The sequence below is a fragment of the Lygodium microphyllum genome, chromosome 15, assembly GCF_053477565.2.
Source record: "Lygodium microphyllum isolate KBCC chromosome 15, Lygodium_microphyllum_v1.1.10, whole genome shotgun sequence".
Taxonomy (NCBI): Eukaryota; Viridiplantae; Streptophyta; class Polypodiopsida; order Schizaeales; family Lygodiaceae; genus Lygodium; species Lygodium microphyllum.
The window spans coordinates 105,603,833-105,628,983 of record NC_141149.1 but is presented as its reverse complement, the minus strand read 5'-3'; the positions used below and the strand labels follow the sequence as shown (position 1 = coordinate 105,628,983).

At 43.1% G+C, this 25,151-nt stretch overlaps 1 protein-coding gene across 1 annotated transcript in view; it reads right to left on the bottom strand.

Moving 5' to 3' along the window:
- Positions 1-1,307: 1,307 nt before the first annotated feature.
- Positions 1,308-25,151, bottom strand: part of MSH5 (MUTS-homolog 5) — a 271,881-nt gene continuing 248,037 nt past the window's right edge. The window contains exons 21-34 of the mRNA XM_087694530.1: positions 17,798-17,894; positions 17,568-17,657; positions 17,396-17,463; positions 17,236-17,294; positions 3,539-3,615; positions 3,267-3,356; positions 3,071-3,132; positions 2,916-2,977; positions 2,649-2,702; positions 2,470-2,558; positions 2,255-2,286; positions 2,151-2,174; positions 1,929-2,044; positions 1,308-1,812 (exon numbers count right to left, since the gene is read on the bottom strand). Coding sequence (XP_087550656.1) covers positions 1,720-1,812; positions 1,929-2,044; positions 2,151-2,174; positions 2,255-2,286; positions 2,470-2,558; positions 2,649-2,702; positions 2,916-2,977; positions 3,071-3,132; positions 3,267-3,356; positions 3,539-3,615; positions 17,236-17,294; positions 17,396-17,463; positions 17,568-17,657; positions 17,798-17,894 — 1,013 coding nt within the window. The 3' untranslated portion in view covers positions 1,308-1,719. The remainder of the gene's footprint in view (positions 1,813-1,928; positions 2,045-2,150; positions 2,175-2,254; positions 2,287-2,469; positions 2,559-2,648; positions 2,703-2,915; positions 2,978-3,070; positions 3,133-3,266; positions 3,357-3,538; positions 3,616-17,235; positions 17,295-17,395; positions 17,464-17,567; positions 17,658-17,797; positions 17,895-25,151) is intronic.

Here is a 25,151-nt window from a genome sequence, read left to right as displayed (position 1 = left end):
ACATTGCAGGTGGCGAGCGCTCGTCACGTCACTTTATTCTTTACATTCATTTTTTAGTGACTAGTAAATAAAGAAAGACCCGATCACACATTGTGACTGTTGGAGTTCCCATTTCTTCTCTCTCTCTTTCTTGCTCTTGCTCTCCCGCCATAGCTCGTGTACAAGCTTCGATCCTTCTCACCTTTCAAAGAGAGGAAAAAGATGGTGAGAGCAAAAAAATAAGTAGGAGTGTGTATGTGAGTGAGAGAATAATTGCACTATCTCACGTATACCGAGAGAGAGAGAGAGAGATGAAAGAAGTTTAGAGAGAGACTTTCAGAGAGAGGGAGACTATCTCACACATGCCTTTATGAGATATATATATATATATATATATATAAAAGAGAAATGGAAGAAATTTAGAGAGAGAGACTTTAAGAGAAAAAAATAAAAAACTTGAAGAGGAAAAGGAAATAAATTTGGAGAGGAAAAATGCAAAGAGAAAGGTGATTATTTTTTATAAAAATAAATAGGATTCATTTAGAGGGAGCAATTAATTGTCACAAAAAATTAAGCTTTTTCATTGAGAGAGAAAGAGAGAGAGAGAGAGAGAGAGAGAGAGAGAGAGAGAGAGAGAGAGAGAGAGAGAGAGAGAGAGAGAGAGTATTACTTTTGAAGAAAATAATTAAGGCTTACTATTTGTGAAAAAGATTATTTTTAATGAAAAGATTAGGCTTTTCATGAGAAAGAGAGAGAGCTTTTATGCAAAAAATTAAAGTTTTTAATTTGTAATAAAAGAGAAATTTCATTTGGGAAGAGAGAGAGAGAGAGAGGAAAAAGAGAGTGTGGGGGGAAGGGGAGATTGTGTGTATGTATGTATACATGGGCAAAGAGAGAGAAGAGAGCTAAAACGGGTGAGTCACAAAGAGAAAAAAAGAGAGGGAGAAAGGTTGTAAAGAGAGGAGAGAGAAAAAAGAGAAAAAGGAAAAATACATAATATATATATAAAGGAAAGAGGAAAAGAAAGATAATAACTTGGAGAGAAAAGTCACAAAGAGGAGTGAAACGAGAGAGTGAGCGACAAAATTTTAGTGAGTGAGAGCAAGCGACGCAAATGAGAAAAAAATAATGAGAAACATAAAAAAATTTGAAAGTAAAATACAATGTGTGGGATAGAAGCGAGGGGGAGGATGCCATTTTGTGGTAACTTTGTGTGATAGTGTGACTATATGGCCTAGCGCTTTGAAATTGTAGAGAGAGAGAGATCATAGATGAGAGGCAACAATTTACATGGCCACCAAATAATGCAAGCGAATGGCATGTTTATTCCTTTCACAATGTTGTTTGCAATTTCTTCATGCAATAAGATGCCATAATGCTGCCTAGCCTTTTTTCACTAGAAAAGAAGAAAAAAGCAAAATATAGAGTGTGAGGAAGAAGCGAGGGAAGCTATCGCACTACAACTTTGCTCCCTTGCAATGCTGCTTCGTGCAGCTTCGCATGCTAGCGTTCCTCGTGTGCAAGGAAGATTGGTAGAATATTATAAGGACATATATTTGTTCAAGTAGTCATTTGTATTTCACATTTACCTAATAATGAATATAATTAATCTCCATATGGTTTAACTTTAGTGTTTGTTTGCACTAGCTATGGTTGCCCCAATTGTGGTTAGGCTTTGGGAGTTAGCTAATAGCAACTTTGAATAGAAAACCTAAAGGGATATTTATGTTAGTAATTGTTTCACACGGGATGGTTGAAAGAAAGCACGTCCTGGACGAATGTTGTCGTGTCTCCAAGCTTGCAGTCGAAATCCAAAAGTTTCTCGACAAGAATCTGCATAGGAACAAGATGATAAACGCAAGAGACCGAAGGCCTTCTCATAACCACAAAAAAAAAAGACCCCACACATCAGACCACACACACGTTTTATCAATCACCGGCTTTTTTACCTTGTATTTTTGTTCTTTTTCATCAATTTTCTCATCGCGAATTCTGGGAATGGAACCCCCTTCTTGAATCAACCCAACAATTTCAGAAGCACGCTCCAAAATCTTATGAGGGATACCTGCAATGGAAGATGCTCTATACATATTAAGTAACAAATTTTTGCATGAATTGAACGAGTCTATCTATACTGTGCTAGCTCTGATGCATAATCAGTGCGTGCATACCTGCTAGTTCTGCACAGTTCAAACCTGCAAAGTTCGTCCAAAGTAATTCACCTTCTGTACAGAGCAAACAGAATGTACAAAGGGAGCATGCTGATTATACTTGCCATAGCTTGGAAGAGCCTGACCGGGGATGAGGCTGCAACAAAGTAAAAAGGATTTCGTTTTGAGGAAGAATTTGACGCTTGTGAATGGAATTCAACTGACAAAGACTGCAGAGTTGGATATTCTCAACAGGAGTATGGAAAGTGAGATCTGTTTATGCAGTCTCTGCAAACTCTGGATTTCTTGACTAACAAGAGAGACTCTGCTGATACAATACCTATAGAGAAACACAATCTCCTGGAGACGATCCTCACAAATGCTCCCGCTCTCTAAAACACTCATGGTGTAAAACGAGATGATGTCGGACTGGAATAGGACTACACATCTCAATTAACAGCAACCAACGGTTAACCGGATCAATTAAATCTCTGCCATTATTGGCCATGAGGTTCGCACCTTTGGTAAGAAAGTGTCATCAAACACCTCAGTGAAATGTGTACAAGCAAAGACCTGCAACCAGGTTAAAGAATGGTTTTTGATTGCCAAGTTCAGTATTGAAATGATTTTCAGATAGTACCGAAAGGAAACAATTCAAAAATTGCAACAGTAAGAGCAAAAACAGGGCGCCTTTGAAAGTTGGAGACCTTCATAGCTTTCTAAGTTGCTAAGTGTCTGCTAGTGACAGTCTAGAGAATGTTCACTTTTGTCCAACATTGCTCTTACTTTTGGAGGATGCTGGAAATTGGAGAAATGTTGTAAAGTTGAGCAAAACATGCCTATTCCATCTGTAATAATAGGTACAATAAATTCAATATGATACAAAATAGTGATATTTACAATCATAGAGACTAAAGAATAGCAGAAACTCAAGGCAAAACCTGTAATCAAAGTTCCTTTTCCAAACTCGTCAAGAATACACAAGGATTTTCTAGTGCTAGTCCTGCAAAGATGCCACTAGTAGGTGATTTAGCTCAGATGCTGTGCGAATAGCATATAAAATTGTTGCTTCATTTGAAATCAGACTCAGACTTCCAGTAATTAAAACTTTTCCAAAGAATCACAATGCATTGAGACCTAAGCATGAGAGCGATCTGGTGTAGATCCATCATGAAGGTTGATTCCTGATGAGTGATTGTATGCTTGCAAGCTGATCCATAAAATATCCTGATTTTGTACACTCCATACGATAAGAAGATAAGAAAATGTTCTTCCTAATGAAAAGGATCAGCACTCATCTTGTATATATTTGTTAGCCAGGTGACAGCTAACATTCTTTCTAGTAATAAATTGTATAACCAGTTTTTGTTCTAAATGTATATTAAACAAGTTAAACTAGTTGTTTAAACCTGTCCACAAGGCCTATTGTTGCTGCTTCTGCAGGTATAAAACTCCCAATGTGTGAGAGAAAAACTATGAGAGCAACCTGAAAAGGTGGAAAATCAAATCATAAAAGCATGGCCATCTTATGCTAAAGGTATTCGCTTCAGCAGATACGAGGAATTTTCTTGAGGACACAAACTTCCTACATAATTAACTCTACACATTAAGTAAACCAATAAAAGCTGAAAATTTTGACTTGACTATGCCAAATATGAAATTGAGCTGACATATATAGAAAGCTGAGAAAGCAGAACCTTGTTACAAATTAGTAGTGTATTCTTGACTATGCAATCCATGTCAAAAACATAATGGAGCCCAGCGATGGTAGCTCCTTTTATTTTAAAAACTACACCTTTGCGCTGTGACCCAATGGCTCATTGGAAGCTGAAACCAAAGTTAACGCTTATCTCTAGCTGTAATTGTATGCCCCTGAATTTGAAAATGAGGCACCTGCATCTCGTTATCATTCCTCCCTGCTTGCTATACAAACGTTTACTGCCAACACCTTAAACAGTTCTAATCTCCTTTGGAGAGCTTTTTTAGGACTGCTCGATTTTGATGTGAAAGCTTTTACCTGTATACTAATCTTCTTCTTTAAAGGCTGCCTGGATCAGGTCTTGAGCTTTTTTTTTGTTTCAAGGTGAGGAAAATTTTGTTACTTAGGTTTCCGAACAATCATGTGTCTAGACTCTAATCATGCTTTAAAAAAAAGGAATCAGCTAAGGGCTCAAACAGATTATTAACAGCTGCAGAATTGAGCTCTAGAATAGCTAAGTTTGAAGAGTCCACATTATGTAGTTGAGCCAACCTCACAACCATTGACATTGATACACGTTTGTTTTAAGCCAAGTCTCCTACTGCCATATTGCATTTCTTCATGCAAGTTTAGAAGCAAAGAGCTATTCAGATCACAGTAATTTTGTATTATTGAGATTAGTGTAGACTTCAGAAGAGTTTTAGGCCCTGGAAGGTGACCTTATTCTTATGATGGCAGCCCAGCAAAGAGTTGGACTTAATGACTCTGTGTTTTCTTCATCAATAAATAACAAGTTGTGATAATCTTGATGTGTTATTTGTGGTGATATATTGTCTTTATGAAGACCTTTTGGTTGGTGACTATATTACTTGGATGTTTGTATGTCGGTGAAAGTCATCCAGAGGGTGAATAACCTTAAGATAAATACAGGGACATTAATTACCTATTGGAAAATAGGAGAATGTGAAGAGATATGCCATCAACAATCACATGTATAGTAACATCCATGATTGAAGTCAGATAACAAGCGTGATTGCTGTCAAATTCTGTGTGCATTATTTTAGTACTTAATTTCTCAAATAATTTACTGATTTCATCAACATCAAGCGGTGCTCAGTTCAATCATCATAAGTCTGGAATTTCTAACAAGTGGTATGTGAGCCTGCATCCATTACGATCCTGGTTAGAGAAGGAAATGCCTGAGCTATGTTAGCAGAAGAAGAATGAAACCTAACAAAGTCACAATGGCATGAAGAGAAAAAAGGATTAGCAGCACCACGTTTGTATATCTCCACAGCACGTGTTAATTGAAGCAAGGCTAAGTCAATTGTATAGAAGAAAGGCATGGTTCGAAAACAATCAATACTAAAGTCTTGGGGAAATTTAGGTCGATGGGCAGCAATCACCTGGCGGTCAAAGACCGTTGAAAGGTGGTCGAGTTAAAAGGATGGCTGGGCAGGGTAGTGTGTCTTAAAGTTTGATTTAAATAACAAAGGGAAACCATCATTAATTTGGCATTTTCAATCCACACATAGAAATGGGATTGAGATACAGCGTTCAAATGAACACCTAAAGAATATTTCAATACATTGCTGGTAAAGTTTTGTTCAGTCTTCATTTAATAATCTTGTTGAAGATAGGGGAGAACTTGGAGATGCTAGTGCTACCTGAGAGTAGCAAACTTCATGCGAAAAATTATCAAATTTGGAAGTTCAAGATGAGGAACTTGTTAACAAAAAGACTTGTGGGATGTGACCATGGAAGATGAGAGAAGATTGATTGCATCAATAAAGAATCAAATTTGAAGGTATTTGCAAAAAAGGGGGTGACAAACATGAAAAGGGAAAAAGGGAAAGGAAGAGACAAAGTACTTGATAATTTAGTACCTTGGCATTGGGCAGTCTCTTCAGTGGCCCTGCCCTGATCTTGTACTTCTTTGATCGCGTGGCTTTTGTATGTACTCTTTTAGTCTTTTATATTTTATATAATACAATCACTCATTACAGGGGAAAAAGAAAAAATGCCTGATAATGAGGACAAGGCAGCAAAAGAGGTTGAATACGAAGACCAGATAAAAGATATGACAAAAAGCTCAAAAGACGTGTGATCAGAATGCCAATAAAAGACTCCATCATATCCTCGTATCACCAATGCTAAGTCTCCAGATACAACGTAGGATATTCTTAGTAACATGTATGAGGCGTTGAACTCCACTTGGATATTGTATTTTAAGAATTGACTCCATATTTCGGATCTAAAGCATTATGATAAGGTAATAGACCCCTAGTACTTTTTTAGTATTTTCAGTTATCGATTGTTTCCTAGCTAGCTAGATGTTTCCTTTTAGATTACAGTTTCTTTATTTCTACTTTGGAAACATGACAGTCCCTGGAACTTCTATTTTGGTCTCATAGGCCAATTTGGTCTCTTGTACATGTTAATACACCTTTCTTTCCTTCTTTCTCTACTTTCATATCAGGAACTTCTATTTTGGTCTCATAGGCCAATTTGGTCTCTTGTACATGTTAATACACGTTTCTTTCTTTCTCTCTCTACTTTCATATCAATGTTCGACACTATTTTCCCCCTAAGATAAGAAACACACACCTGAACACAAACAAGTGAGGATGCCTCCCCTCCAAATATTAGCTAAAAGGGCGGGCAAGATTAACATTGACATTTTTCCTATGTGGAAATAGGATAGCTTGCAAGCCAAATGTTCAATGGAGCTTGATCACACTAGGGACGCTGTCCTCCTCGATAACCCTAACAAGGAGGACCAATCACTATTCGAGTGGGCAAGGACTGGAAACATGAACACACACCATCTGAACATAGATGCCCAACTAAGTGACACACCCATCAAGACTTGAATTCACAACCTTACGATTGTAAACTCAAGTGCTAACTGCTATGCCATCACCTTTGGGACCTGTTTGACACTTTATACTTTCATTTTGTATGTATCTCATCTTTCAAATACTTCACAACGAGATGGACATTGTAAAATTACCACAATCTCAAGTCTCATAGGCCTTACTTGAATAGTAAGAATAGCTTGCACCATCACACACAAGCGATGATCAAAGTGCAAATAATCTCTAACCACGGAGCAGGTACATCACAGATGACAACCTTGCTGATATCATAGAAGCTACCCATCACAACAATAAGCCTCTGATGCAACAAAAATGACTATTAATTCTAGAGGTAGAGCTGAAAACAACATTTCTAGCGCAGAAGATGTGCCAATGTTGAATCAAACATAAGAAATGACAAATGATAATGTTGCCACTGCACTGCACTGTGCCATTTTGGGTAACGTTCCTAAGACCAATGCATGATTAGCAATTCTTTGGGATGTGGCACTAAAGTCTTGAACCCTTGAACTAAAATCCCAAATCTATCTAGAAACTGAGCACACAACTAGTAGGGAGGCCTTCAACAAGGACTATCCAAACAAAGACCTTTGACCCAATATGGAATTTTTGACTTCCATAAGAACTCTCCAGACAAAGAACTTGACATAATATGGGATCTTTGACCAATGCATTTTCTAAAAGCTAACAACATTTCTAGTGCAGAAGTCAATGTTGAACCAAATGTAAGAAATGAAACAAACGATAATGTTGCCACTGCACTGTGCCATTTTGGGTAACGTTCCCAAGACCAATGCATGATTGACTATTCTTTGGGATCTGGCACTAAAGTCTTGAACCCGCTGGATCTCGTTCAACACCATGAAGTCTAAACAATAGACGTAAATTTATGTGATGGGGCTCTTCTATAAAATTGTTACCCAAGGTTTTGGCAAAAAGTGGAGATGACCTTTCAATTTGGTGACATACTTTGAACAATAGAACTGGATTAAAAATAAAGGTATTCTAGGTCACCCACTTATGCCAACAACCCCAAAATCTGAGAAAATGTTCTGAAATGGAACATTATCTTCATGTGCAGCGGCACAGAAGTAGAAACTTTTTCCTTGCTGAATACCCAATCATAGGGATGCATAAGAGATCCTACCACTTTTCGCCAAATCTTTAATAGAAGCGACCAGATCTTTTTGGCCAATGGACATGAGATAAACCTATGTTGGGAAGTCTCCAGACTAGTAGTACAAAAGTAGGTGCCCTTAGAAATATGTCCCCTAGAGAGGGTCGAAGCAAGGGGCAAGCCATGAATAAGCATTCTCCAAAGAGAGGCCTTGCATTTGAATGGAGTTTTATTAATCCATCCTTCCATAATAGTCAATCTCAACCATGGCCTTCTTTTCTGAAGGTCCCATACAGAATTGGCTTTAGCTGCCAACCAATGATGATCCCTAACAAGTAGGTGATAGATTTGATTAACAGAAGCACCCTTCAAATGCAGCCAACTTGCAAGTCTCCAATCTTGCCAAGGATGATTTGGAGCAAGGCTAGGAAAAGGCAGCCGATCCTGCAAATGCAAGGAAAGCATGTCCCAGAAACCATAGTATCCATGAAGAATCCAAAAAACCTTTTAGATGGTGTGAAAGGACATTAGGATGCCTTGTGTTGAAAGTGTTGCATTGGCAATAAAACCAATCCCAATTGTGGCATCTGATTAAAACCTGGGATACTCATCCTGTTCCCAAGAGACCAGCCTTGAAAAAACCAACAATTCAGCTTGCAAAGAGTTGGCATGCAATCAACCTCCACTGGATGCCAAAGCATGTTTTGAAGCACAAACTTCCTTGAGCACACTGAATGATTTAATAGAAGAGAAGAGGGTACAGTAACTGGCTGATCAATGTTATGCATATGCCAGTAGGAGACCTAAATTTACTATTTCCATGTACAACACCCCAGGCCTTAAGAAAATATCTGGCAATAGAGACTCAAGGCCGATGACCAATGCACATGCCTTGAAACAATGACCGACAAAAGGCAACCATGTGAATCTCAATATCCAAAACGATACCAACACCCATGCTTTTAGGGGTGCAACCGTGGCTCTAGGAAACCCAAGAAATACTGTCATGCAAGGAATCCTTTTCAAAGCATAAAGCAGATAGCCCGAGTAATCTCTTCCAAACTACTCTTGGACCAAGGCAAGAGAGGCAGATAGTAAGCATAAGGAGCATGATTGTTTGCACCACTTTGAGGCGAATATGGAAAGGCCACACTTGAGATTTCCAATAAAGGAATTTGGATTCCACCTTGTTAGAGATCCATTGCAGCAATTGTTTAGGCATAACATTGACGCCCTAAGGATAGGACTTAGAAGTGTTAAGATGCAACTCCAAAGGTTGACCAAACAAGTCTTAGATGTCCAATGGCTTATGAAGGTTATCTCGATCAACTTTCAATATCATAAAGGTGTCATTAGTGAATGCTTGCCCAACAAAAAATGTTGATTCGATAGAAGGGATAAGCCAACTAGCTGCCCATTATCAACCAAATGTGACAATATCGTGAGAACTGGATGGGTGGGCAAGGCAAAAAACAAGGGACTTGGAGGGCAGCTCTATGTGATTGATCATGCTAGAGCAAAGGGCTTAGTGACCCAACCATTCAGCATGACTTGAACTGAGGCATTCCTACTAATAGTGTATATCAAGTGAGACATACGAGGCTTGAAGCATGTAGTCTGCATGAGCTTAGCTTGAAAGGACCATTCCAAATAATCAAAGGCCTTCTCCACGCCTAATTGTATAAGAAAGTCCTCTTGATTTGAGTGCTATGCACAATCAATACCCATATGTACATTTAGAATGTTATGCAAGATATTCATGCTAGCCTGCCTATTTTAGGGTTTGCCAGTCTATTATCTCTTGGTTGTGAGCTCCTATCAGAGTTTATAGCTGCGCCCCCACACTTGGCACCATTATTCTCTTTTGCACGTTTCAAGAGCACACTTTGTCTCTGACATTCCTCTTCCTCTTCAATGCTGTTGCCATCGTTATTCTCAGCCTGATCTGGTGCCCTCATTGAGGCGTTGGGCTGTGTGCAGGGACTGATCAGTCCACACTGTTGGATTCAGCATTCATTCAGTCCACACTGTTGGATTCAGCATTCATCTTCAGTTAGTGCAAATTTCTTTCTTCCTTTTCCTGCTATCTCTCTCTTCCTTTCTCTCTGTGTCCGTGTTCTTCTGTTGCGTACTCTCAAATGGTATCATTGCCAAACGATGACACAACTCTATAGAAACAGAATTTGTATCCTTTTTCATTAATTTGTCTATATAATGATTTATTAAATTTGTTTCCTTTGCACTAATTAGATATAAAGAAAAGTGCATTGGAGCTGGCCACTGATGAGTGGTCACAGGTTATGGTGGACCCACGTGGTGGGTTAGAGAAAATATAGTTCATACTTCCACCTATATGGCCCGATTGGGCGCCTGTGACCAGAACTCACGCATATCAGGGTTAGACTCGCACACAGAAAGGATTGATGCCTTGAAGTGTGGGCTAGATCCGCCAGAACAGACAGTTACAATCAACAAGATGGCATGATCATGAAATGCTTGTACAATGTGCATGTGTAGACTAAAAGCTTGAAATGCACATTTCTTTGCATAGGAAAGTCACATGAAGATTCTGATACCGTTTTTGCGATGTACACGGAAAAAGCTTTCATATGACACCCATATTAGGGGGCCCCTAAATTTTAGGAGGTCCCTAAATTTTAGGAGCCTCGAATTAGCCTAAAAATGCTAGTCCTAAAAAATAGGGATGTCATTCTAAAAAAAGTAAATTCTGTACTCTGACTGTGCTTACTAAATTTGGTTGTTTCTATTCTTGACAGTATTCAGCCCAAAAAGGAAGGCCATAGAGAAGAGACAAGTGTCAAGACACTCGTCACACAAGTTTCCAAGTGTCCCACCACTTGTCACATCTCATGACATGTGGCTGGACACTTGTCTTGTGCTACTCCACTTTCCCCTTTTGTACTAGCTCTTCCCTCTCCTATAAATAAGAGCTCGTTTTTCTTCATTCAGCATAATTTTTCTTTGCTGTAAACTCATGTACAACACCCACAGATAGCCAGAAATTGGCCCCATCCATCCCCATCATCATCCCCCACTTCTCCATTATCAAATTCCTCCATATTCCCTCTTCTATCACTGCTGTTTTACAGGACAGCAAGCCCGTAAATTCATTACAGCACCTCCTTCTCGAGCTCTTTATTCCGTTTTAGCAACAAGAAGCAAGCCCTATCCATGTACTGTTGATCAACGATGAAGAAAGGCTGATTTCCCCTCTTTCTTCTCTCATACTGTAAAGAAATCAGTTCTTATCATTGCATAATAGATAATACATGTGTGTTTGTACATCTTTGCATGATCTTGTGAGAGTGAGAATTACTTCTCCTCACTCTCAGGTTGATTGTAACTGAGCTCTTCCCTAAGGGACTTGGGTTGAGCAGAAATACATTCCTTCGGGGGGGGGTTGCCCATCTTCAACCCTCAATCTTGTCTCCATTACTTTTACATTTTCATGGCTGTAATTTTGTGAGTAATTTTCATTTTCAGCTTTAAGTGTTCATTCTCTTTTATATTAAATCTCGAAAACAAGTGAATATCATAATTGTTAAGCATACTACATTGTTCGGGGCGTTTACAAACGAGAGGACATAGAACTGTTTGGAGCTAAGGCAACCCCCCCAAATTGCAAATGTAGCCATCCACATCATCTTTTTGCTGAAATGTAGTTGTTCTCCTATAGGTGACAGTCTCCATAATCAATGCAACTGTTTCTTGGTGTAAGCGACAATCTACCTCATCCCGACAATAGCCTGCATCAACCTTTTGTGCAAACACAATAGTTTCTGGAGTAGATGACAGCTCAGTTCCTCAAGTGGACCATCTACATTGATCCTATCACAATCCTGTAGCTGATTTCCACAGGTTGAGGGGTTGTCTGCAGCAAATGCAAAATTTCTGGGTATTTTGTAGGTCATAGAAGATGTGTTATTACCAATTTGCAGGCTTTGATGAGTCAGAGAATAAGCGTTCTCATCATTCTTCTAAAAGTGGTGAGATTATCACGATGATTCTCATGAAGATCGAGAAGAATGAAGCTCATCAAGTCCATTTTATGGTAGCTCTCTCCTCTCCCCTACCTCCATGTTTCCCTTATTTTGAGGAGAAGCCTTGGCTTGTGGATAGTAGGGCCTCTTTCCGTATGACTTATCACCAAGATTGGCTTCAGGACATGAGATCCAAAGGGGGGTCCATCACCATTGGTGACAAATCTTCCATCTCCATCCAAGGAGTGGGGACCATTCCCCTATTTCCGGATTGGTGCACTTCTTTGGCCAAAGTCCTTTATGTACCAGATTTGGGTTTTAACCTCTTATCTATTTACAGTCTTACACAACTAGGTACTTGTTACAAGATCCGAGATACACGCTTGACCTTCTTATATACTTAAAAGATATATGGTGAATATTATGTTGGCGCAGAGAGAGAACAGCTGAGAGAAAAGAAAGATGTAGAGAGAAAGAGAGAGAGATAGAGAGATTGATAACACACTAGGGACTGGAAGATAGGCCATTCCCCCCCTTGTGGAGTTATATTATTGACAAGGAGCAAGCTCCTCTGTTATACATAAACCAGTTCTTAACTTGTAGATTTTGGGAACAAGACCACGGTCTCTTGCACGGTATACAACCGGCTAACACTTGTACAACTTGGAAGTTGACACCTTTTGATCCTTCTTGAGTCTCTCCTTCTCTCCTACATAATATGTGTAGGGATCTCCTCTTGGAGCTTGATTTTAGTAGAGCTTCCGCAGCACTTGTAAAACTCGAGGGTTAGCGAGCTTGAACTTACATAAATCCTTGCACGGTATACAACCGGCGAGCACTCGCCCAACTTAGAAGTTGGCTTCTTTGATCTTTTTATCTCTTACACAATATGTGTAAGGCTCTCTTCTTGGTGCTTGATTCCAGCAGAGCTTCCGCAGCACTTTGTGAGACTCGAACTGCCTTCTCTCCTCCTATTGCATACATGCAAAGTGATGCTTTTTTCACCTCCTCTACACCCAAGGAGAGCCTTCCTTTTATAGGCTCCAAGAGCTTCTCTTCTTGGAGAGAGACTTCAGTGCCAAGATTGGAAATGTTGATCTTCATGCAAGATGTGGCTGTTCTAAGACCTACTTTGCAGCACCAATTTGGGAATCTCTCTCTGTGTATTGCTCGGATGGAAAAACATCCAACACAAGTCGTAGATCTCGCCGTTTCTGATAATCCCTAGCGGGCCGTTTTTAGAGATTGGCTTTCTATCGCAAGATATTTAAAAAAATGTATTCACCATGTCTATTTTAGGAAAATGAGCTTTTTAAACTCTATTTTTAACTTATAGTCCATGCAACCATCTTGAGCCATAGATTGGACTGCCTTGGATCTCAACCTTAAGATTGACTTTCACACAAAAGCTTGTGTCATCTTAAACCTTAGAAAGAGAAAATCACTTCTCTCCTCACTTCCAGAGGATCACGTCTCCCATCTTTTTAAGTGAGAGAATTACCTCTCTCGTCTTTTTTATTGAAAGAATTATTTCTCTCCTTGATTCATTAAGAGAGAAAAGACCTTAAACCTTGATTTGTAATGGAGAGGATGATCCCAAATGAATGCAATGCTCATTACATACAAGTAAACGTTTCCAGGCGTCCCCGGATGCACACAGAAATATATATACACAATGCTAATGCACTTCCTCTTCATAGAACTCAATCTATCTTCATTTATGTGTAACTCCTTGGTTCTTGTGTACACTCTTACACTTGGCAGACACTTTCTTTCCCCTTCATAACTTGTACTGTCTGTACCAAATATCCCCGTCATAGTGCTCTGATCATCCCATTAAGTGATGCACTTAGAAATACTAGTCTCTAAATGGTCTCATGGCCATGCTATATCATCATCAACACTTAAAAGAAAAGTGCGTCATTTAATTTATTGACATAAATTTACTAAATAGAGAATGTGTAATAAGCAATCAATTTAGTAACAGTACGAGAGCCTAGGATGCAGTTACTGTGGAGGATGCATCCATAGGAGTTGCTCTTTGGACAAGTACCCAGGAGGGTGGATTTTATATACTCACAGCTCTTGCTCCGTAGTCTTCACACGAGCTTGGACAACATTGGCATGCTCATTATGGCCATTTAAACCTTGATGCTATTTGACGGCGGGCTTCTCAGAAGAAGATGGTGGAGAGACTTCTAGATTTCCCTCTTGTTCATGCTCTATGTCCCAGCTACTTGAGGGGCAAGCAACATAGAAAGCCTTATCCACAAGTTGCTAATCGGAAGGCTTTCATACCGACCTTTCTGGACCTATGGGCATGGCCTTCCTTGGGAAGGCCAAGTATCTCATGCTGATTGTTGATGACTTTAGCCATTATGTGTGGCTCTACTTCTTGAAGTACAAGAGTAAGGTGTACTCCCACTTTTGCAAACAAGTGGAAAGTGTTAGGGGAGATGCAAACCTCTTTTAAAGTTTGCAGTGTATGAACAAACCATGGCGGAAAGTTTTGTTTTAACATATTTTCTCAATTTTATAGGAATCACGGTATTCGGGTGGAGTATTCCCATCCAGACACACCATCTGAGAATGGTGTGGTGGAGCCTTTGAATCAGACCATGCTTGAAATGGACCTCGAGCACAGGAGTCTCTCCCATTCCCTTTGAAATGAGACCATGGCTAGCGTGGTACACAACCACAATAGGTCTCCTACTTCGGCATTGAAGGAAATAAATGATTATGAGGCTTTCTTTGGGAAGGAGCCTTCTGTATCCCACTTTTATATCTTTGGGTGTGAGGCATATATCCATGTGGATAAGAAGAAAAGAGGAAGCAAACTTGATCTCAAGTTGAAAAAGCTTATCTTCATGGGCTATAGCACAACCACAAAGCACCATCGGCTTTAGGACTTGAAGACTCGAAAGATCGAGGTGAGCAGGGATGTGATCTTTGATGAGGCTGTGGTCTTTGAAGACTACATACCCCCCCCCCCCCCCCCCCCCCCCGCAAAAAAGAAAAAACCATTCGCCTCTCCCCTTCCTTCCACATTACCCATTAGCACCCCTCCTCCGTTTGCGACTCCTCCCTCTCCTTCCTTTCTCTCCTTCCATTGTTGATAGCTTCTTCATCTTCTACCTTGTCATCAAGTGTTTATACCCCTTTTCCATCTCCTCAAGTTTCTTTTGGGGGGATTTAGCCGTCAGAGGGGGAGACTTCTTCATTAGATGAGGAGGATTTACCTTCTCTTAGTGAGGGGAATTCCCTTCCACATATACATGCATTATAGGTATTGGAGGCCTCTCAGTCTCCTTCATAGTGGGTTGAGCCTATCACCATCCCTAGGTGGTATCAGAGGTTCATATAGAAGTTAGGGATTACTCAGATTACTTAGCTTCTCGAGACATCTCTAGGCTCATGAAGATCATCAGCTAGGATTCAGGCCAAACAGGATAGTTCACTTTGTGTAGACTATGCCTTTATGTCAGAGATTCTTCAGGACCATAAGCCTACTACAGTTGATAAGACTCTTGTACACGAAATTTGATGCAGTGCTATGCATGTTGAGCTTGATTCTATCGAATAGAACAAGAATTCAGAGCTGGTTTCTCATTCCAAGAAGTAGAAGGTGATTGGTGTAACCTTGGACAAGCATAAGGCTTAGCTTGTTCCCAAGGGATTTTCTCAGCGGTTGGATTACTGTGAGACCTTTGTACCTACAACTCAGATGTCCACTATTCGAGCTATCTTGGCTCTAGCCGCTCATTACCATTGGCCAATTTATTAGATGGACGTGAAGTCAACCTCTTTGAATGGCGCTTGGAGGAGGAGATTTATGTCTGACAGCCTCCTAGTTTTCATGTGTAAGGGAAGGAGGACCATGTTTATAGGTTGTGGAAGACCCTTAATGGCCTAAAGCAAGCTCCTCAAGCTTCATACCAGAGGATTGATCGCTTTATCGTTTGAATCATGACCCCAACCTTTATTACAAGGTTGAGGGTGACAGGTGTATGTTGGTCATTTTGTAAGTTTATGACCTTATTATCATAGGGAGTGACTCAAAAGAGGTTGATTGGACTCGGGAGATCGTGTGACAAGAGTTTGACACAACGGATCTTGGCATCCTCCACTTCTTCCTTGGTTTGGAGATCTATCGGATGGCATAGGGCATTTTCATTTCTTAGCACAGGTACATCATTGAGTTACTTTTAGAGTTTGGCACAGCGGAGTGTCGGCATATTTCTTGACCCATGGACCTTGAGTTCAAGTTCTTGGTGGCAACTGATCCCCTTCTAGATGCTACCTGATACAAGAGTTTGACACAACGGATCTTGGCATCCTCCACTTCTTCCTTGGTTTGGAGATCTATCGGATGGCATGGGGCATTTTCATTTCTTAGCACAGGTACATCATTGAGTTACTTTTGGAGTTTGGCACAGCGGAGTGTCGGCGTATTTCTTGACCCATGGACCTTGAGTTCAAGTTCTTGGTGGCAACTAATCCCCTTCTAGATGCTACCTGATACAAGTGCCTTGTTGGCTCATTGATTTGGCTTATTCACACTCAGATGGATATTTCCTTTGTGGTGGCATTGCTGTCTTCTTTTACGAAGACTCCTACTCAGGCTCATTGGCCAGCTTCTTTGCATGTTCTTCACTATTGACAGGGGATTCCATCCCACGGGATCATGTATGGAGAGGGGGCCACTCTTTCTGGATGGACTGGGCAGGTGATGTGGATTCGAGACAATCCACTGCAGATTTTTCTTCCTCCCTTGGATCAGGAGGTATCTCATGGAGCAGTAAAAACCAGCCAACTATGGTGCTTTCTTCTTTAAAGGCAACTGTCCCCCACGTAGTAATCATAGGATTTGTAGTGCCATGAAACACCATCCTAAGGGCTCTCCTCTAGACGTCCTGAGCCCATGGGCAATCCCATAAGCAATGCCTCTGAGTCTCCTCATGCTTCCCATATCTAGCACAAGGAATAGGGCCTCTACCATAGCCAAGCCATGTACCAAATGCTAAACTCCTGTGTGCTAGTAACCAAAGAAAGGCTGTCCTCCAATCTCCTCTGGAAGTCTGCAAGGAAAGGCTGTGATATACCCTAGATAATCCAGTGCTCAGCTGCAGCTGGTACCTCTCTGACCCTGCCCATTTGTATCCTCCTCCCCAACTTAGTGGTATAGCCAAAGAAGGGCACATCTTGAGGCGTCTCTGCAAATGAATCTCTCCATACCCACTCCCCATGTTCCAACTATGAGTGAGTTCACTTAATATGCTTAAGATCTACATCTGCTTTTAAGTTTGCAGAAAGCATGATAGCTGTTATTGATGCCAGAAAATACACACTGAAACAAAGCCCTGTGTTCAAAATTCGCACCAGCAATATGGGTCTTATAGGGTAGGGGTACCTGCTTTACATAGACACTTTTCCCAGAATAGTTTGGACCAGTTATAATATTGATACGCCCTGGTACAAAGGAATAATCATAAGAACCTCAGGTTTTGAGACTCGTTGCTGAAAGATAGTAACTTGTAGTCCTTATGCTGCATAAGGTTTAGCTGCTTCACCTTTGCTACTAGCAACATCAGTGCTATTTGGAACAAACGTGTCTACTATAAGCTCTTGCAATGGGTGCCTATTGAAGAACATCAAATAAAAAAGTCTCATATTCAACATCCAATATTAATGAAACTCAATTCAACGTCCAACATTGATGAAATTCAATGTACCATAAAATACCTTCCATTTTCAATGTGTAGCACATCCTGATGGCTCAAGATGGGCCGAGTATACTTCCATTCTCTAGATACTGATGTGAATGCAAGTAGGCTACACAGGACCATGAAGTGAAATCAAATGCAGAAAGAAAATTGAAAATGCTGCCACAGATTGCATGATCACTTTGTAATAAAATCCCAAAATTCTTTTCAGGTCAATTATGAACTTAGATTAAGGTTTGAAAAAGATACCAATCAAGTTCTGCAGCAAGTTCTGATGCTTCAATCAAAAGTGAAGTTACATACAATATACGAGACTCCAGATCTCTCAAGACTGCTCTTTCCATATCTGAAAGCATTCAAGAAAGAACTTTTTTCAGGGTTTGGACTTCAATGACATCTGACAGAATCACAAATTGTGCATAGATCTTGGGAAGATTATGCAGAATGACAGATTGTAGCTGCAACATTTGTTTAATTTCTTAAGTTGGATTGGACTTCGGCACATTTGGTGTTCCAGAAATGCTTTTATCTTTGACTTTGCCTATAGAATTCATGGTCATGTTGTTTGAAATAGAGGCTTATTATTGTAGCAAGTAGCTTCTACAATACTGATTGGGATTGTAATCCGCAATGTGGCCGCTCCATGGTTAGAGATTATTTCTACAACTTGGATTACTACTTGTGCATGATGGTGCAGAATATTCTTACTGTTCAAGGGCTTCAACAAGTTATTTGTTTCCTATTGTCAGACTTTTGACTTTTTTTTATGTTTAGTTTTTCCTAGTGGTGAATATGGCTTTGGCATGCTAGCTAGATGGCCATTAATGTCTACAAAAAGCCCTCACAGAAGAAACAATGATATTTTCCTTGTATTTCATAGTGTACTCTAGATCTGCATATGTAGTGCTCCTTTGTCTTGGGCTCTTAGCCACAAAGTTGACATAGCTTGTTCTCCACTAGAATATCTATCCATTTGCTTGTCTCTGTGCTGGCTTATGGAAGGAGGTGTGAATCTGTCCAATAACAGCTTGTATACTGTGGGGAAGTGCATGCCCATATATTGTGGTCAGACAATAAATCCATCCTCAAAGATATGTAGGAAGTGGCTATAGTTGTCTCTTCCTTCAAATCAGCAGTTTATTGGCCAAGTTTTGGCTGATGATACTTTCATGATTTTGAAGGCTGATCGGGATAACCTCTGTAAAGTGTTACACAACTGGGAATTGTTTGGTCAAGCTTCTGAGCTGCATATTAACACCTCCAAAATATCTCTCCTTAGATGCATGGAACATGATTTGTAGGCCTTGGGGTGGTGAGCTGGTACCCAAAAGTGTGAGAGGTGAGAGAATGCACAAGGATCGAAGCTTGAGCTTAGCTGCAAGTACAGTTGACGGTGAGAAGAGTGCAAGAGTGTGATAGCACGACACCCAATGCAATAGTCTGAAGTGTATTGTGCAAGTACAAAGTACAACCCTTAAACCTTAAGGTTGTAAGACGGTGTTCACACCCGATAGGTGTAAAACACGATAAGTGCCCAAACTGTGGAACATAGGCACATAAAATAAAAGAGAATAAATCTGGGGGGAAAAACCTTTTGTAAGGAGAGTAAAAAGTGCCCTAGTGCCCTATTGATGATCAACGATACTCCTCTGTGAGCGTAGGTGTGAGTCGAACACCCAACAAACCCCCCTGGAGTGAAGAGTGATCAATATACAAGGATCATCCACCAAAGGAGATCAAATTTAAAGCATTGGAGAATACTTCAAAAACTTGTCACAGGGGAGAGCTTTGGTGAAGATGTCTGCCACATTACTGGTGGTAGGATAGTAGACATGGCTGATATCTCCTGCATGTAGCCTCTCTTTGACAAAGTGATAGTGGATCTCTATGTGTTTCGTGCATGCATGAAACATTGGGTTCCGTACCACTGCAATGGCACTCTAACTATCAGTGAACAAAGGAGTAGGCTCCGTGATAGATACATCTCAATCAGCCAACAAGTGTCTAAGGCATACGCATTCAATTGTGGTAGTGAAAGCTACCTTGTATTCAGCTTTACATAATGATGTGGCAATGATGGATTATTTCTTGCTAAGCCAAGAGATGCAAGATGAGCCAAGAAAGAAACAATTGCCGCTAGTGGCGTAACAAAGAATCAAAATCACCATCCCAATCAGAATCACTGTAAGCAACCTACATCGCCTGGACGCTCCCTGCCCATCACTTCGTGCCTGCTGCCCCACCCTGCCTATTCCCTTGTGCCAACCTTGCCTGCTCCTTTGCATCCACCCCGCCTGCTCCTGCCCGTCGCCATCACACCAATCCCCCCCTCACCCCCCCCCCCCCCCCCCCCTCGTGGCATGCCGCCCTACCTAGCTCCCCCTCCCCACGGGGCATTGTCCCCCTACCTAGCCCCCTTGTGCTGCCATCCCTCACGTCGCCCCCACCTTACCCACCCTTGCCTTGCTGTTGCCCCCCCCAACTAGGCAAGGCCTTGAGCCACACCCCCCCCCCCCCTCGTGGCATGCCGCCCTACCTAGCTCCCCCTCCCCATGGGGCATTGTCCCCCTACCTAGCCCCCTTGTGCTGCCATCCCTCACGTCGCCCCCACCTTACCCACCCTTGCCTTGCTGTTGCCCCCCCCAACTAGGCAAGGCCTTGAGCCACACTCCCCCCCCCCAAGCTGCCCCCTCCTCCTCCGCCCTCTTGCGGCCCCGACCCTGTCCAGCAGATCCACCACCCGCAGAGTTGGCCATCTGTGGCGTTCAACACCTCCCCCATCGTTAGAAAACAACATCTCTCCCTCTTTGCCATCCCCCGCCCCTTCTCCAGTTGCTCCCTCCCTCTGCAGTAACTCCCCCCCCGGTAGCACAACAGCGTGCGCCTCACCAGTCAAAGACCTTGCGCACCGTCCTCTTTGAGAAACAACTCTTACCATCCGTGCCACAAAGCTAGAGTTGACAGAAACAACGATCTTCCGTCAGGTCGTAGAACACTCCCCATCTAGGGCCCAACTTCGGGATTGGCTTCACTCCACGTTGCGCATTGGCACATTGGAGATCATAGAGGCAATCCTCATAGGTCAACGGATCTTCATGGTTCGATTCACCTCTACAGACGCAGCTCATGAGCTAGTGGATAGCTCATCCTATGCCTCCATGAAAGGTGTCATTTACATGGTTCCCTGGTACAATGGCTTTACAGTGGAGGCATTTGCGCTCCATAATAGGTTTCTTAGATATCCGGTCACCTTACTTTTCCTTGGAATGGCGGTAGGGTATCGCCAGCTAGTGGAGGACTTTGGACGACTCTTTGGCATAGTTCTTCTTGCCTCCTTCGTGGATGCAGTGATAGCTGCAGGAGTCCCAAAGGTACGGGTAGCTGTGAAAGATACAAAGAATATACTAAAGTTTCTGGAGAGTGAGGTAGGAGGACACTCCTTCGCGCAATAGGTCATTGCGACTGGGCAACTAGGGTAGTGCCTGCGTTGCCATGACTTTGGGTATTAAGCAGCAGATTGCATGCGCTTCGGAGCCAAGGTGGCTCCATCGATTGGTGGTCCGCAGGTGGACGCTGACGGTTTTACATGGGTCTAGAGACGACAGAGAGGGAGACGGCGGGGGGGCGTTGTCAGCTACCACCCATGGACGCTGACGGTTTTACATGGGTCTAGAGACAACAGAGAGGGAGACGGCAGGACCACAATCCTCCACATCTACCACCCATGGACGTGTCACAGGCTACCTCACCCGAGATCCCACAATCCCCACATCCACCCCGCTTCCCATGGATCCCCCCCCCCGGACCCTAGGCCACAGCCCCTCCCTTCCAGGGCCACCGCCCCCCCCTCCCCCCCACTGAGCACCCCACCATCCCTCGATCTTTCTCCTCTCCACCATCTCCCTCGCCGATTAGCCCCCCTGATCCTCACCTAGTATAGGTGACCCCCCCTCTCGGCCCATCCTTCCCCTTCCCACAGGAGGTGATGAGCCACATACGCCTATATCCTCCACTCACCAGTAGCCAAGCCCCCCCTCCCCACACAGCCATCAACTCACTGTCCCTACCGCTCGTCACACTTTCCCGAGACAGGCGCAACTATTACCACAGGAGTTCCTTCACAGTCATCGATGGTCCTACCTGAGAGTTGCGGAGCGCGAAGAGTTTCCAGTACCTCGGAGGTGGGTATCTTCGTGGTACGCAAGTCAAGGAGTGGCAAGGTCCATTTACTAACACCACCGGATAGACCAAACTATGCTCTTTTTCTTCAAACCTCTCACTCAGGAGACTAGATGATGACACAAACAAAGGAGGAGGTGAAGAGTCAGGTGGCAGACCACATCTCCCAGTGGATGGGGAGAAGGAGGTCTAGCACTATTTTCCTAGCAGTAGCTAGGTTGTATGATGGACATTAACTGGTGGGCTGGTGCCAAGGTCCCACATTTGAGCATAATCTTTCAAGCCCCTCCACAGTGGAGAGCACTGATGGATGTGATCGAGTGGCCCCTGGCACAGGTTGCCTGTTTCTACCAATATACAGAGTCATGACTCTCAGCCTAGCTAATAGATGCCTTGGTGGTACCACCTGGAGCATCTATCACCCCCATGGTCCTCGTCGGAGTGCCACCATGGGGGAATGGAGTTTTCCGTCTAGGCCTATGACAAAGCGTATTCACATGCCCCATAGCTGTTCTTCTTCATCAGCAGCTTCCACACCGAATAGATGCCTGTTCGATCAGTCTCACAGGTGTCCTTATGAGTTTACATCTTGCATCTTGGAATGTGAACAGTCTCCACTATAGTGGGGCATGTGTTTCCAAGAAGTTGATTGTTCGGCAGGAGTTCCAACCTACCCTTGCCGGACGGATCGATAGCTTACTTTTGCCCAAGCCCATCGGGTAGGGAAGGTACTCCCAGGTAGTTCACACACTTACTGGAAGTACCCCATCGGTGCCCATGGTAGGAGTGGAGGCGTATGCACCTCTGTTGGCCCGAGACTCACCGCCTGTGTACGTTATCACGAGGCGATAGTGGTAGGGAGGGTTCTATGGATTAGATTGGATATTGAGGACTTGTGCCTTGGAGTCCTCAATGTTTATGCCCCTACTGAGGTTAGGGCACACAATAGGTTCTAGGTGGAGATCTCAGCAGGACTCTCAGAGGTGGACTCCTGGATCGTTGGAGGAGACTTCAACAACTTGGAGGCCCTAGAGGACCAGCAGGGCAGAGGGCAAAAACTACCAAGGTATGGTAGGGGAGGAACAGGAGGCATGGGAGGTCTTCCTCCTCGCAGTAGGAGCATGCAATGCCTGGAGGGCCTAGCTTTTCACAGTTCTATGTGGGAGAGTGGGAGTGCTCTCACGGAGGTCAGGTAGGGCAGTTGGAAAGAACCACTTTGTTTGATCAATGCTCGGTTCTTTGGACACTTGATGCCCCAGATTCGGCCCTAGACACAAGATCTTGTCGGATCCCTAACTTGATCTACAGGAGGGAGGAGGTAGATTGAGCAGCCTTGGACTAGGGAGTGGGACAGCAGGGACTGGATCGTAGAGGAGGTTGTAGAGGTCCTAGCCGAGTCGAGCAGGATTTTCTAGGAGGCAGCTCTAAAGGCCAGGCAATAGAGCTGTGAGGAGGAGAAAGCACTCTAGTGAGACCTAGCAGCCATGCAGAGACTACTCCAAGAGGCAGTAGGGGATCCCACTCTCCACGCATAGGAGGTGTGTGCACGAGCAGCCCTCGCCGGCCTCGAGGACGGGTGCTCGGAGTTTTCCTTCCGTACCTCAGCAACTTTTGGACGTGGAAGGGAGGCACGATGTGCAAGGAGTTTTTCCAGGTGCATCAGCCTCGCACCTCAGGAGATCAAATTCGCAACCTCCAGGATCAGTATGGGAGGATTTGCTCTATCCCAAATGAGGTGATGGAGATTTCCATTGACTACTATAGACACCTTTTCTAGCAGGAGGTAGTCTCAACCAGAGGATAGTGCTGTAGACAGCAAGTCTGGGACCACATCCCGTCCCTCGTCATAGAGGAGATGGGACGCTCCCTTAGAGGAGGCATTCCATGCACAGGATGTGCAGAAATGCCCAGGAGAGGACGGTCTTTCTAAGGCCTTCTTTGCTATCTACTGGGAGGTGGTGAAGGACCCCCTACTGCTGGCCTTTCAGGAGATTTTCAGCTTAGGATGGATGCCAGGGAGTCTATTGACACGTCTTATCAGTATCCTCCCCAAAGAGGAAGACCGGTTGGAGCTATCCCGGTTGGAGCTATCCTAGTCGGCACGTCTTCGAGGCGACTGAGTGGGCCCAGAACAGTGGTCAAGGATTGGCTGTACTTCTCTTGGGCTTCAAGAAAGCCTATGATAGGGTTGATTGGGACTTCTTAGAGGGCACCATGGTGAGGTTGGGCTTTCCCCAAGCATGGATCGTGTTGGTGTTTTTCCTCGTCTTATGTAGTTTAGCTTCACTGCCTAGTGCGGAATTTTCTCTGGGTTGGTTCAGACAATTCCAGGGATTCTTGGGTCAAGGTCGCGTGGGTGACCATTATCCAGCATTGGTCCGAGGGAGGGCTTGGGATTATGGACCCAGAGTTCCAGAGCCTGGCCCTTTTGGGCAAGTTAGTAGTCCGCAGACTCACGCCAGGACGCTAGACCTGGAAGGCCCTACTGCAGGAGGGTTTCCACCGGGAGTGCAAATTGAGACTTCGTGGTGATTAGAGGCCATCCTTGAGATGGATCTTCACAGCGGTCCAGATCACGGCCCCCAAATTCTCCTTCCTCCGCAACCTACTTCGCGTGTGGCAAGGCCTCTGTAAGGCCCTAATTCAGAGCCTGCCAGGATGCCAGGAGGAGATAGACCGCTAGCTGGTGGTTTGGAACCCCTAAGTCAGAGATAGGGATGGGATATAGATGTAGATTCATCAGTCTTCAAACCCTCAGAAGCTCTCTAGAAAGTCAAAGCTAAAGAGAAATTTTTCTCAAAATGTCAGGTGCCTAAGGGAGATTAGGAAGGCAGTAAAGGCTCTTGACAATGCAATTCCAAAGTTGTCTTTTCAGAGGCTTGTCAGGGAAATTTGTGACAAATATAGTTTGGATAGTTTCAGATGGACAGAACAGCTCTTCATTGTATACAAGAAGCCACAGAGGATTTTTTAGTTGAGTTTTTTCAAGATGCCTATATTTGTGCTGCTCATGCTCATAGGCTCACACTCATGGACAAGGACATGGTAATTCTTAGGAGGCTAAGATATAGATTTTCAAAGGTCCTTCAACCAATTCCCCTCACTGATGTGAAGACATTTAATATCCTTAATGTGCCCCCAGCTAGGAGAAAGAAAGATGATTCTGGTCTCAGGGTTGAGGATGTCACCCATGAGAAGGATACAAGGCAACATGAAAAAGAGGAGAAAGCTAAAGAGGAATAGGCAGATAAATGGAGAGATTATAGGAGGCAAAGGGTTGAAGAAAGGAAAACAAAGCAACTAGAGTCCTTTGAAAATGAGCTAGCCACCCTTCTTGAAGCAGCTAATCCAAAAGGATTCAGTGTGTTTTGTTTCTTACCTGGTGACTTCGGCAAAAGAACTGAGGTTATCTCCTTTGATGCTG